At 36.6% G+C, this 12,866-nt stretch overlaps 2 protein-coding genes across 3 annotated transcripts; one reads left to right on the top strand and one right to left on the bottom strand.

Moving 5' to 3' along the window:
- Positions 1-554: 554 nt before the first annotated feature.
- Positions 555-5,730, top strand: LOC133712279 (NAC domain-containing protein 75). 2 transcript variants are annotated; one of them, XM_062138397.1, is made up of 7 exons: positions 555-722; positions 1,140-1,403; positions 1,682-1,859; positions 2,080-2,708; positions 3,157-3,504; positions 4,210-4,326; positions 4,967-5,730. In XM_062138397.1, exons 2-7 carry the CDS (start codon positions 1,290-1,292, stop codon positions 5,057-5,059), a joined length of 1,479 nt encoding a protein of 492 aa, XP_061994381.1. In that variant the 5' UTR covers positions 555-722; positions 1,140-1,289; the 3' UTR covers positions 5,060-5,730. The 2 variants fall into 2 exon arrangements, with proteins under 2 accessions (XP_061994381.1, XP_061994371.1); XM_062138387.1 differs by having other exon boundaries at positions 4,207-4,326.
- A 3,141-nt stretch (positions 5,731-8,871) lies between these two features.
- Positions 8,872-11,898, bottom strand: LOC133727046 (phosphatidylglycerophosphate phosphatase PTPMT2-like). Its single transcript, XM_062154674.1, has 7 exons — positions 11,391-11,898; positions 11,085-11,287; positions 10,445-10,567; positions 10,031-10,124; positions 9,848-9,930; positions 9,649-9,738; positions 8,872-9,491 (listed from the first exon to the last, which is right to left on the bottom strand). The coding sequence occupies exons 2-7, from the start codon at positions 11,271-11,273 to the stop codon at positions 9,231-9,233; spliced, it is 840 nt and encodes a 279-aa protein (XP_062010658.1). The 5' UTR covers positions 11,274-11,287; positions 11,391-11,898; the 3' UTR covers positions 8,872-9,230.
- Positions 11,899-12,866: the final 968 nt, after the last annotated feature.

The raw sequence follows: 12,866 nt of genomic DNA, 5'->3' as shown, positions 1-12,866 counted from the left end.
TTCGTCTCTATTACTCAAAGTCTTACTGTCCATGTGTAAAATAATAAGTTGAAGTATATATGTCTGTCTTGTTTTGGGGTCTTAAGAATTTTTGTCTGAGTAATTTATATATCAGCTTTATTGACATTCACCTTTTACCATGAAAATACCGCAACCATAAAATATTGAGATAAATACTTCCAATAAATTGATATAAATAAAAGAAAACTATTAGCTTATTAGCTAGCTAGAATGGCAAAGATATGAGATGGGGTTAGTTTGCTTTTGTATTAGTAACAGCTGTGAAGGCCGTTTCATGCCTTTTGCTTTTGTAGTCAAGGCTCAAACAAAGGTGTGTGTGTGTGAGAGAGGCCTTGATGAGCTGAGCTGAGCTTTATTTTCCCAAACTAAAACCAACTTGGCATGGTTTCCTTACTTTCTTTCTTTATGTCCTGTTGTTTCTGTTTGGGTTTCTCTCTTTCTCTCTCTATAGCTCTCTCTCTCACACACACATCTAGCTGCTGTGCTTAACCGCCTAGCTTTTTTTTTTTTTTTTTTTTTTTTTTTTTAACCGCCTAGCTTATTAGGCTAGCTTCTTAGATTAGCAAAGCTAGCTGCTGGCTTAAAGGTACAAGGGTTTGAGGGCAACTTTTCCCTCTTTTTCTCTCAGCCCCTTCAGTTAAAGTAGAGACTGGACAAGGATTTCTGGTGTTTTCCATATGTTAAAGCAGAAGAAGAAGCAGGTTTATAGCTCAACCTCACTCTCTTTCATAGTTTCTTCTTTCCCAATTCTGTCACCTCACCCTTCTTCTTGTTCTCCTCCTTCTTTCTCCTCTTGCGAACTTCATGTTTATCTTTTGGGTTTCGAAATCTTTCATTACAAATGAATCTTCAGAATTATTGGGTGTCTGTATAATCTTTTTGCCTATAAAGATTATGTTTTCTTCATTAGCTTGATGAAGCTGTTGTTATGAATACCACCCGAAAATTCTATCTGATTTGTTCATGTTTTCTATCTTCGATCATGTCTGTGAATTAAGTAGTACCTATACATATCCATGGATTTCTTTCTTTCTCATCGTTTCCCTTTATTAATAAGAACGTAGTTCATGATAGATCTCAATCATATTTATATGTATATATGATTTCTTTTTAATTAGCAAGAGAGCAAAGAGCTGGTGGGATATGAGAAGCAGGCTCTTATACAAGGATGATCACAATTTCGTACAAGACGGTTACAAGTTGATGAGTTTTCGAGAAAGAAGATAGCAGCATCTTAATCATATATTTCTTCACACAAGGTTGAAATAATGAACAAGAGTAATATCAGAAGCTCTGATCTCATTGATGCCAAGCTTGAAGAACACCAGATGTGTGGATCGAAGCAGTGCCCCGGTTGTGGACACAAACTTGAAGGAAAGCCGGTATGTACGGATCAAAAATCAATCAATCCGATAATATTCTCTTGTTTGCTTCCAAATAAAGATTTTTTGTTGGCATATGGAATATGATTCTTTGTAATTGATAGTAATTATTTTCTATCTCAAGTTAATTTTGATATTAATTTATGTAAATTAAAAGGGTACTTCATCTTCATCTTTTTCTTTTTACCTTTAATTTCTTTGTTCAAGCTAGCTAAGCCAGCTCTTTTTCGCTTTCAATATAATTATTAACAAGAAATGGAATTAAATGGTGTCTGCAGGACTGGTTAGGTCTACCAGCAGGAGTGAAATTTGACCCAACAGACCAAGAACTGATTGAACACCTTGAAGCAAAGGTAGAAGCCAAAGACACAAAGTCTCACCCTTTGATTGATGAGTTCATTCCTACCATTGAAGGAGAAGATGGCATTTGTTACACCCATCCTGAAAAACTTCCTGGTCATCATCTACTCTCTCTCTCTCTCTCTCTCTCTCTCTCTCTATATATATATATATATATATATATATATTGAAATTACTTTTATGGATTAATTTCAAGTTTTGTTGGTTATGACTTTGAACATCTCTCAGTTTTGCACAACAACATATGAGTTAATATTCATACCTAATTGGTCAACCTAACTTTGACTTTGGGCATGCAATACTTCATTTCTTGCAGGAGTGACTAGAGATGGGTTGAGCAGGCACTTCTTCCACAGACCCTCCAAGGCTTACACAACCGGGACAAGAAAGAGGCGAAAAATCCAAACAGAATGTGACCACTTGCAAGCCGGCGGGGAGACACGGTGGCACAAGACCGGCAAAACCAGGCCGGTGATGGTGAATGGCAAGCAAAAAGGGTGCAAGAAAATCCTGGTCCTCTACACAAACTTTGGGAAGAATCGAAAACCAGAGAAGACGAACTGGGTGATGCACCAGTACCATCTGGGCCAGCACGAGGAGGAGAAGGAAGGGGAGCTCGTAGTTTCGAAGATATTCTATCAGACGCAGCCGAGACAATGCAACTGGTCGTCCGAGAGAACAAGTGCTGCAAGTGCAAGTTTAACTGGTGAAGGAAGTAGTGATTTGAGAAGAGATAGTGGTGGTAGTGGGAGTTGTACTTCTTCTAAGGAAATAATAGTATCCCATAATACTCATCTTCGGGATCAGCATGATCAAATGTCCGCAGCAGCAGCAGCTCAAGTTAATGTCATTGCTCAGCCATTAACAAGTTACAATTCCATAGATATGCATCAGTTGAAGTCCGACCATTTCAGCTTTGTCCCATTCAGAAAAAGCTTCGATGAGGTAGTTTACCATTATTCTTTTCATCATATATTTCATCGTGCATTAAGATTAATTAATTGTTTAATTTCTACATTCATCTTATTAAACATCTATTTAGCCATATATATACATATCCCGATCTAGGGCAGATATTAACATGTCTTTCTTAGCTAGAATGGGATCAATGTTGCTTTATTAACATTGCGGATCCATTTGTTAACCCTCTTCTATCCCCATCTGGACACCAGTATTAACATTGCTTGCATTTGCAGCATGACTAAGACCTCTCTCTTGATTATCACTTTCAGTTAGCAATAACTAGTTTTTACTTGCCAAATTAAAATGGTACCAAGCATTTGATTGAAGTTAGATCAATGTTCAAGCTTTCTAAACTAGAAGAGTGGAAATGAATAGTGGTTGATCAAGAATAGACTTGGTAACGAATCTTCTTAATATGTCCATTTTGCAGGTGGGGATAGGAGAGGCTTCAACGGCAAGGGAACCCAGCATTGCATCTGGCACGTGCGAAGAGCTGCGTGAGAGACCACAGCTTCATCATGTGGCACATGATCAACTGCTACATCATCACCAACATCAACAACAAGTACACCATGAGCAACAGCAACATCAGCATGGCCAATCACATCATCAACAACAAATAGCAACGGCGGCCAGCTTTCACATCAGTCGGCCTTCACACCCCATTTCCACAATCATCTCTCCGCCTCCTCTTCATCACACCGGCACCTCCATCATTCTCGATCAGGATGCGTACCATGTCTCCCGATCAATAATGCTCCAAAACGAACATTTCCAGGTACCATTACTCACCCTAGCTAGTAGTTCTGTCGCAAGGGATTTTTTAGTGCAGAAGCTGATAATACTAACATGGTGTGGCACTACACTCAAATATTGTTGCATTTTTTTTTTGTTCGTTTCTAAACAAAGCTTAATTACACTCTCAAGTAGAAACCTCAAGGGTAGAACTTATCGCCACCTGTTTTATACTAATACATTACCGTATTTGATGTCTTCTCATTGTGATTCTCATATGCAGTAAGTTTTAGTGCTTACTGCAAACTTGTAATATTTTTTTTTCCCTTTTAATAAATTTTTTTCTCTTTTTTTGAGAATTCATAAAAAAAAAAATTACCGTATTTGACTAAAATAATACACTATTCACACGGTCTATTATATGTACAAAATATTGTTTCGCCAAAGTATCATATAACAAAATGAATAAATGAACCCCATTCTTTAACGGTACTTGATCACATTGCCTATGTAAAGGTTTTGTAGCTCGAGAAATGAAGGGTGAAACTCCATTGTGTCTATACCATGTTGTACATGTGTCAAAACTCATCTGGTTATGTTGCTTTTGTTGTCTGCTAAATTGCAAACATTAAACTATTTTACCTTTAAATCCTTGAAGACAATATCATCAAAGTTACTTAATTAATTAGCTGGGTATTTATTAATTTTGGTGGTTAATTTGTCTTTTCATTGCATGCATAAACAGCAGCAACAACAACAACAGCAACAGCAGCAACAACAACATCATAAACAGATGGGAGGGAGGTCAGCATCTGGCTTGGAGGAGCTCATAATGGCCTGCACTTCATCGAGTAATGTCAAAGAAGTGAGTAGTTTATATGAACTTTTTGACTCTGAATTTCATGAGCTCTAGTTTGTCATAATACCATTAGCTAATTACAAAAGATAGAAAGAAAAAGTGAGTTTGTCAAGGATTAGAAAGGAGCAAAAGCAAGAAAATCATCCAATTTCTTTGTTACTACTAATTTAAATTAAAGACAGAAGCTAGCCAAAACCCTTTTCTGCCCTTTTCTCTTTATCATTTTAATTTTTATATGTTTTCATGTATATGATTGGATGGTTTCACAATCCTCTCGTAAAAGAGCAAAAGGAAGGTAGAGACACTTAGCATCATATCTAGGCTCTGGTCTAAGGCTAAGCTACAGAATATAATCTTTCTTGTTACCTGACTGTAAAGCCGTAATTATGCCTTTTGAATAATTTCAAACCAAAGTTGAGAACACAATTAAAGCTACTATGCATGTGAACTTTATTACCACTATTTTCCTTTACTATTAGTGCTAAACTCTTGAATGAACTCAAGTACAAACTCTTTTTCACTGTTAGAAAACAAAGGTACAGATTTATTTAGTAGAAAAACTAGTTAATGATATGCAAACCCTAGCTAGCTAATATTGGTGGTCGATCCTAATCAGGGCATGCTTGCAATATATGTTTTGTTGCAGGAGTCATCATCCATGGCAAACCCTCAAGAGGCAGAGTGGATGAAGTACTCTTCATTCTGGCCTGACCCTGACAACCCAGATCATCATGGATAGGCGCGAGAGCAAAAGCAAAAAGAAAAACGCAATAGAGAATAAAAACAAAGACAACATCATCATCAACATGAATATTATTTTGAAGCCACAACCCTCTGGATCAAGTTGCTTTCACATTCAAACGTGAGGCCAGGAGACCATAACCAGGCATTGATGGACCATATATGGTTTGCTAGCTCTTTTGCTTTCTTTTTCTCTCTATCTATATTCTCTTGGCTCTCAACTGAATTGAACTAACTAAGCAACGGTCCATGTTTTGGGAAAGAAAGAGAGAAAAGAGAACAAAAGGGAAAAAAAGAAAAAGAAGGTTCAAAGAAAAGGCTGCTCCTCTCTTCTGACAAGTATATAGAAGGAGAGAACCAAAGACCCAAAGCAAAGCAAATCCAGTCCTAGCTTCCTGCATGAAAATCATCACCATTATCATTACACCATATATATCATCTTTATATAAGCTAGCCTATTCTTATTATTATTTTATTATTTCATTATGTTTGTATAATGCTCCTTTCTTGTTCTTTACAGAGGAAATACCAAAGAGTTTGCGCCAATTGCAACATAGACATTGTTAATTGTACTTTGGTTAGTCACTTTGTTACTTAAATATGAATTGGGGTTTCATATTGTTTCCCTTTATAGAAATCAAAATGTGTTAATTAATACGGTAATGTTCATTCCCCAGAGTGCTTTACTTTTTGTTCACTTCTTTAAACATTATAGTCTGGGAAAAATCAGAAAATAAAAAAGAGAAAAAGACATATAAAATCGAAATGGATTTTTCATCTTGTACCGTCATATATATATATATATATATGACACACACACAAATGGGAAACAACATAATGTGATTGTTTTACTTGGATCTTAAAGCAGCTATAAGCGTATTGATGCCCTAGCTATATATGATCTACTTATCTAGGCACTGGTTTAAACACTTTAGAACCACGTGTATGGATAAGTTAAAGCAGAATTAACTTTCTTCTTCATTTTTCCTTTTTTTCTATTTTTTTTTTCCTTCTGCTTGATTTTCATTTCCATTAATTTGATGTTTCCGTTGCAACTGTTATATCAAATCACTCACATTAAGCAAGGAAGTATGTATGCAGGTATTACTGATTTTCCGGTATCGTATTTTCTGCTTGCATGCATTCCTAGCCTTCCACGGTTTGCAGAAAAGATCGATTCTTTGCCCTAAAATGAAAAAGGAAGTTTGCTTTTCCATAGTTAAGGTGCTCTATCGATCTAGTAGAATTGATTTGAGGTCTTCTGCCCTCATTCATTACGTATACTAAAATATAATTAGTGTCACTTCATGAAAAGCGAGAAATGAAATATCTCCGCGCATATGGAACAAGTTACTATTTATGAAAAACTTGATATCAGTTTCGAAGTAGTGCATGGCTTTTATGCTCTTAAAGGTCGTTTATGGAACGTTATCAGCCACTTAAAAGGAAGTGAAAGTGGAATTCAGCTAGATTAACTAGCATCTTAGTACATATATGATATATATATATATATATATATATATATATATATATATATCTCCCTTCTTTTGTTACTTGAAACCTTCTTTTCTGCTTTATTCTATTCCAGATTCGAGCTTTTGGGCAGAGTAAAGATGTGCTTATCTCTATTGCCATGAGAGAGAGAGAGAGAGAGAGAGAGAGTAACGTGCATGCTATTTATATAAATCTATGGGACGTGCATGAAATGAAGGTAAGTGAAACCCAACATGGAGGGTATAGCTAGGGCTCTGCAGCTTCATCGTAGTTTCTCAAGGGAATAAAGAGGGAACCGAACCAAGAATGAAAGGACAAGAATAAACTTTAAGTTTCAAAATGTCCAGCATCTCCTGCATTATCGTATGTATTCCATTACGTACGTACAGTGCTGAAGCAGTTAATCATATCTTCTTAAATACAAATTTTGTAAAATTCTTTGCATATCGATCCCCTCCTAGAGTTTATCAAGTTATACATGCAGGATAACATGTATACTCCTGCGAATATTACTCCCGTCGTATTCGTACATTCGATGACCTTGTTATACTAGCTGGTTTTATGTGCTCTGATACTACTACTACTACAGATAACCCAGATACTATATTTGTAACCGGAATATCAGTATCTATGAACGATAGGAGTTGCAAGCTAGTGTAAGCCAAACATAGTTGCAGCTGAGAGAATCGAAATATTATATATGGTGACATGGTGTACGTAGATGCTTGATTTTGCCATATATGTTGGCTACTTGTTAAAATAAACAAAAGGAGGAAAGATCCTAATGAAACAGAGAGAGAAAGTGTCTCTATCCACGAACAAGTATGCAATAGAAAATGAAATAAAGGAATGCCATGTCCTGTATCAACCAAACCTAGCTAGCTATATATATAAAAAGGTGATATTCAATTCTTTCGCTTTATGGAGGATTTTGGATGCTTTCATCTTTTTTAGAAGGTTGTTAATACTAACTAGTAGAGAGCAGAGAGGGCATACTTGTTGAGTTTGCAGAGATTTGGTCCCAAAAAGAAGTTGCAGGAAGAATTGTGGTTAGTGCGAGGACGAATATAACAACATGCATGCATAGCCTAAAGCCAAACCTAACCTTTTCTGGATTCTTCCACAAACCAAACCCTACCCTGCTGCAGCTTTCGCTTTGCTTTTATTTAGTTCAACCGCTTTTCATTTTTGATTTTCATCATCTCTATAGCACTCATTTCTGTCCTAAACTCTGCTTGTAGTTAATTAATTAGATACTTGTAGATTGCACTTGCTGATTGACTAGGTATTTATAGCTAGTTAGTTTCTCTTGCAAAGGTAGCTAGGGAACAAAATATATGAACAAAAACTGAAGGAGTAGTCCTAACAATCCCTTCCCTTCTATGCAATTTCACCTCAATCTCCTCTCTGTAGAACAAATGAAAGTATTGGCCGGGTATTTACGATACTATCATTTTTCTTCATAAATATCCTCACATAATACATGATCGATGTAAGTTTAATATACCGAATAATTACTTGAATATATGTATATAAGTGTGGTGGTTGTCCTTAAAAGTCGTTGTAGTTGGGTGAGCATATATATCGTGCCTTCATGTACTAGAGATTAAGAAATTAACTACTTTCGTAATAGAAAATCAACAGTGCAAATATTAGGTTAAAGTGTGACACAGTGCACACTGAAGACCATACATTTTCTGTACCGATATGCTACACTACACAAGTCCGGCCCCATATTTCTTTGCCCGAATGAACTTGCAAAAGGAGCTTTCTTTCAAAAGCCATCAATTTAAAGCCACAAAGATGGTTTTTATAAAATTTGTCTAATTGGGCAAAGTAACTGTCCAATTGGACAATTGAAATATACATATACCATATATTATTGATGTTCAAAAGTGAAAACTATGTATTAATATTTGTCCAGATATGTTCTAATAATATTATTTATCCTTAAGGATAGGGTTAGATAAGAATGAGAAAATGACACTATGAACTACCACATTAGGACTGTACGATATATAAAATGGTTTGTCACCATCCATCGTAGTCATCAGACTCGTCACAACATCTAGCTTTTTCTGTAAAAGGGTCGAAGATCTCATGTCATTTAGTAAAGCAAAGCAAGTAGGGAAGAGATTTACAATGATTGTAAATTTGAAACTAGAATAGAAAGAAATTGTTTCAACCTAAAGATGATGGGACATGAAACTACTATTTCGACCCAAACCCAAATACTGGCTTTTAGATGGTCAGTCCACTATTGAATAGAAACCTGCTTAGAATTTGATGCAAAGGAACCACATCCAACCACATCAATGAAACTACCAAGGTTAAGCAAAATGATTGAAATCCCGCAAATTACATAGTGCGATTGGTACAAACTTGGAGATTGACAAGCAAAATGACAACGGAAAAGGAGAAAATTGACATACTGTTATGTACAGAACTGCAATTACATTCCTCAGCCATTGACAGAGTGTTTGTTATACACAACCTTGACAAACGCCGCCGCTTTCATTTTTTTTCTTTTTTCTTTTCTTTTCCTTAGTTTCTTCATTTACCTTCTCTCTCATGAACATGAAGATACCGAAAACCTTGGAACTTCATAAAACTTCCAAAATTGTTTCCCTCTTCTGTACAAACAAACAACTCGTGCCACTTCTTCTATGAGGGGCTCAGCAAGCGCGGGGCTCTGGAACTGGCAGCCGCCTTGTGACTGGTCCACCAGAAACTTTCAAGGACGCAAAAAGGCAGGACAACCGCGCTATCATGGGGCTGGATTTCACAATCTTAGGTACCATTGCCAACTGCTTACGAGCAGTATTGTCATAACTGCCATGATAACCTTCGAGATCATCTTTTGTAATAAGAACTGCATCTCCTGAGGGAGAGCATGCAGTGGTAGCTCTACAACATCTGCTGTATTCTTGAACAGCCTGCTTATTTGTTAAGATGTAAGCAAAAGCAGAAAATGGTGAGCAAGGGTTGGGTGGGAATCGAATCTAAAGAATTCAGTTGCTGGCACTGATCAAAACATCTAACGCAAGGATGTTGCAGATTTAAACAAAATGCTTAAAATCAAGCAAAACATACCTTCCACTGTGAGGGGGCAAGCAGCACACGAGGCCTTCTGGATCGCACATACTCCAGGGCAGCAGATGGGGTCATATTCTTGTATTCCACCTACAGGGAGCAAATCAACTCAATCCTATGATGTCCAAATGGTCGTGAAAGGTTGTGAGCAATAACTCTTCAGCTAATAAAAGAAGCCGAATTTGAAAGCAATAGTTACCAAATAGCAAAGCACAATAGTAGTGCTCCTTCCCCGACCTGCTTTGCAGTGAACATAAGTAGTTCTACCACATGATGCGTTCTCTGTATATAAAGAAACAAGGTTCCAAATTAAAATAACAATTAAACCAACCTAGCTAAGTGATTACAAATTAGAAGATAAGGGTGGAATAAAATCACTCACTGTGAATGAACTCCACAGCCCTGCTGATATCTTCAAATGAAGGTGCAAAGAGATAATCACGTGTGGGGATTACTACATGCTCAATTCCATGGGCCTGAAACTCATCAAACATCTCAAAAGGATGAGAGCAGAATCTAAACAGGGATAAACTTTAAAGACTTGAATGCAGTATTGTTGTTTGATCGCTAATAAAAAATCGAAAAACAAAATACAAAATCATTTTGTTCTGAAGTTTTAATCCCTGCATTCTCTGTTGGAGGAAAAAAAAAGTAAGAAGCCAAATTTTATCTCTCAATATTTTCTTTCGAGAAAAATTAGATGCTTTGAATAAGTCATTCATCTCATCCAAACACAAAAGGCGAAGAAACTGCATAGCTAACATGCTAGTACTAGCTATCAATAGAAGTCACGCACATGATACAGGGAGGAAGGAACCAAAGTTTCATAAGATTCGTTGAGCGTGATAACGCCGCCAACACCAAGTCGCTTCAGCTGGGGAACATCTTTGGGGAATGGAACCGCGCCAAGGAGCACAAACTGAAAGAACAAACACAACTCATCCATTAAACACGATAAAATTAGCAAAAACATGTCTCCAATCCAAGTTTACACCGAGATACAACACCGCAGAATGAAGTTGACCAGCTGTATATATCTCATCACACACACACACACACACACTTGGTCTACTGACGAATTTGATCACAATGGTTCAACCAATAATTATATAATAGCAATACACAATTATCTATCATTCAAGAGACCTAGAGAACATAGAGAACTCAAAAATCCCTAAATACCAAAATCATATATCTTCCTACACATCAACTATCTAAAGATCTGTCTTCCTCATTAGAAAATTATCAAATTAAAAAAAAAAAAAAAAAAAAAAAAAAACTGTTTCAAAATCAGCTTATATGAGCAATCAAATTCATACCAAGAAATATTAATTCAAAAAAAAAAAAATCAAAAAATTCCAACAACGCACAAAAAAGAAACCAGCTTTCCTTTCTCACAAAAAGAAACAAAGTGGGAAAAAGTCAAAGATGAAAACCTGGTCAACTTCATCCCACCATCTGAACTCAGCTTCCATCTTATTCCGAAGCACATTATACAAAAGGGTCGGGTAAAACAGGATCCGAGCCCCGGCTCCGACCAGGGCTCTCTTCGCTTCGTCAACCCTCACAATCTGCCTCCCTTCGCTCCGATCCAACTCCGGCTCATCCAATTGCTCGATCCTCATCTCCCAACAAAACCCTAATCCACCAAAAATCCAATCTTTAGTTCTTTACCCAACAAACCCCAAAACCCTAATTTCCCCCAAAAAAAAAAAATCCCCAAATCACAAAAAGATACGAACTTTACGATCGAGCTGCCGAATTGAATGAACCGCCAAATTGGGTACCGATCGGGGAAGAGCTCTGAGGTTGGAGAAAAGGAAATTGGGAATATTCGAGAGGTGATTTTCTAAATTTGGGGACACTCAGAGAGAGAGAGTGGTAGAGTGTAACTTAGATGCCAAGGAATTTTGGGATTTTTAATAAAATGCCAAAAGAATTTTAGGTAACTGAAACGTAATTGTAACAGTCAATGTGGGAAATTGGATTTAATTAGGGATGTAATTAACGTTATCTAATACGTGTTGGAAGGTGATAGGTGGATTAGATTTTGCTAATTATGAGTCAAAAGTCTCAAAGTGATTTAAGGGTTCTTTAGTAAAAGCATTCAAAAAGCTAGGATACAGCACGACCAAGAAAATTTATTTAATAAATACTCAAATGTGCTTTTTTTCACAACCCAGAAAATTAAAATATAATTTCAAAAAAAAACAAAAAAAGATAGATAAGTATGTTTGGTTTGACTAATGACTATTTTTGTGTGCTGAGATTAGAATGATGGGTGTGGAGTGTGAAGTTTGTTTGAGGTCATATATATAGGATTTTAGGGTATGCACTTCCTCCAAAAATAGGCAGTGAGAGGAAGCTTCAAAAATAGAAGAAGAAGGAGAAGGGTAGCTTTAGCTCATGGTTTGGTACAGCTTCTTGTTTTTGAAACCTGGTCCCCAATTCCTCAAAAGATTCAAACAGTATAAACTGTTGGTTTCAAAAATGACCTAAAAGAGGTCTCACATGGATTCCTGTACCTTGAACTAGAACTAGCAATTCAAAAATTGAACCCAGAAGAAGAAAAGTGAAGGATGATATCACTTTTGTTCCTAGAATCAACCTGTACCTTGAAAAATAAATCAGGTTGGTCTTTGAATTGTTATCATCAACCAAATGCGGTCTGTATATTCTAATTCTATAGTCAATTTCACCTCTATATTTTAACTCTTTAGTCAATTTCGCCTATACATTTGATATTTACGTGCATAGTTTAGTACTTGACACAAAGTCGGAAAATATCAAACACTATTATAAAATCAAGAGTAGAAGTGTAATCACATATGTCATGTGAACGTAGTGATGCCTTTTGAGTGAGGAGGACCAAGTGGTGGAGTGGAAAATGCAGCATTTGGCATTTGAGTTTGTTGTGGATGACAGTGACAAATATGTAGTTGTTGATGATTCTGGTATTGATGTGCTTCCCATTGAACTTAATCCTCTTGGACTTAATTGGTTAGATGAATATATTATTGGCGCCAGTTGTCTGACGTTCCCTATCTTCAAGAACTTGGTTTAACTACTAGCACTGCCTTATTGATTGAGTGATTGGACGGGTTGCTGGGGTCACTGTTTTCACTTTTCAGTGAATCAGTTCACTCACATTTTCACCTCTACAGGCCTAGCAAGGTTACAAGACCAGTCCCATTGGGCCACCATCTTCTCGGGTCATG

This window comes from Rosa rugosa, chromosome 1 (genome assembly GCF_958449725.1).
Source record: "Rosa rugosa chromosome 1, drRosRugo1.1, whole genome shotgun sequence".
NCBI lineage: Eukaryota > Viridiplantae > Streptophyta > Magnoliopsida > Rosales > Rosaceae > Rosa > Rosa rugosa.
Note: the sequence above shows the minus strand (reverse complement) of the source record. Positions and strands in the feature narration are given on the sequence as shown.

Coding starts and splice junctions, on each gene's coding strand:
- LOC133712279 (XM_062138387.1), top strand. CDS start 1,290: ATGAACAAGAGTAATATCAGAAGCTCTGATCTCATTGATGCCAAGCTT. Junction 1,860..2,079: donor CCATCCTGAAAAACTTCCTG/GTCATCATCTAC, acceptor CATTTCTTGCAG/GAGTGACTAGAGATGGGTTG. Junction 4,327..4,966: donor CATCGAGTAATGTCAAAGAA/GTGAGTAGTTTA, acceptor GTTTTGTTGCAG/GAGTCATCATCCATGGCAAA.
- LOC133727046 (XM_062154674.1), bottom strand. CDS start 11,273: ATGAGGATCGAGCAATTGGATGAGCCGGAGTTGGATCGGAGCGAAGGG. Junction 10,568..11,084: donor GGTGGGATGAAGTTGACCAG/GTTTTCATCTTT, acceptor TTGTTCTTTCAG/TTTGTGCTCCTTGGCGCGGT. Junction 9,492..9,648: donor TTGCCCCCTCACAGTGGAAG/GTATGTTTTGCT, acceptor ACAAATAAGCAG/GCTGTTCAAGAATACAGCAG.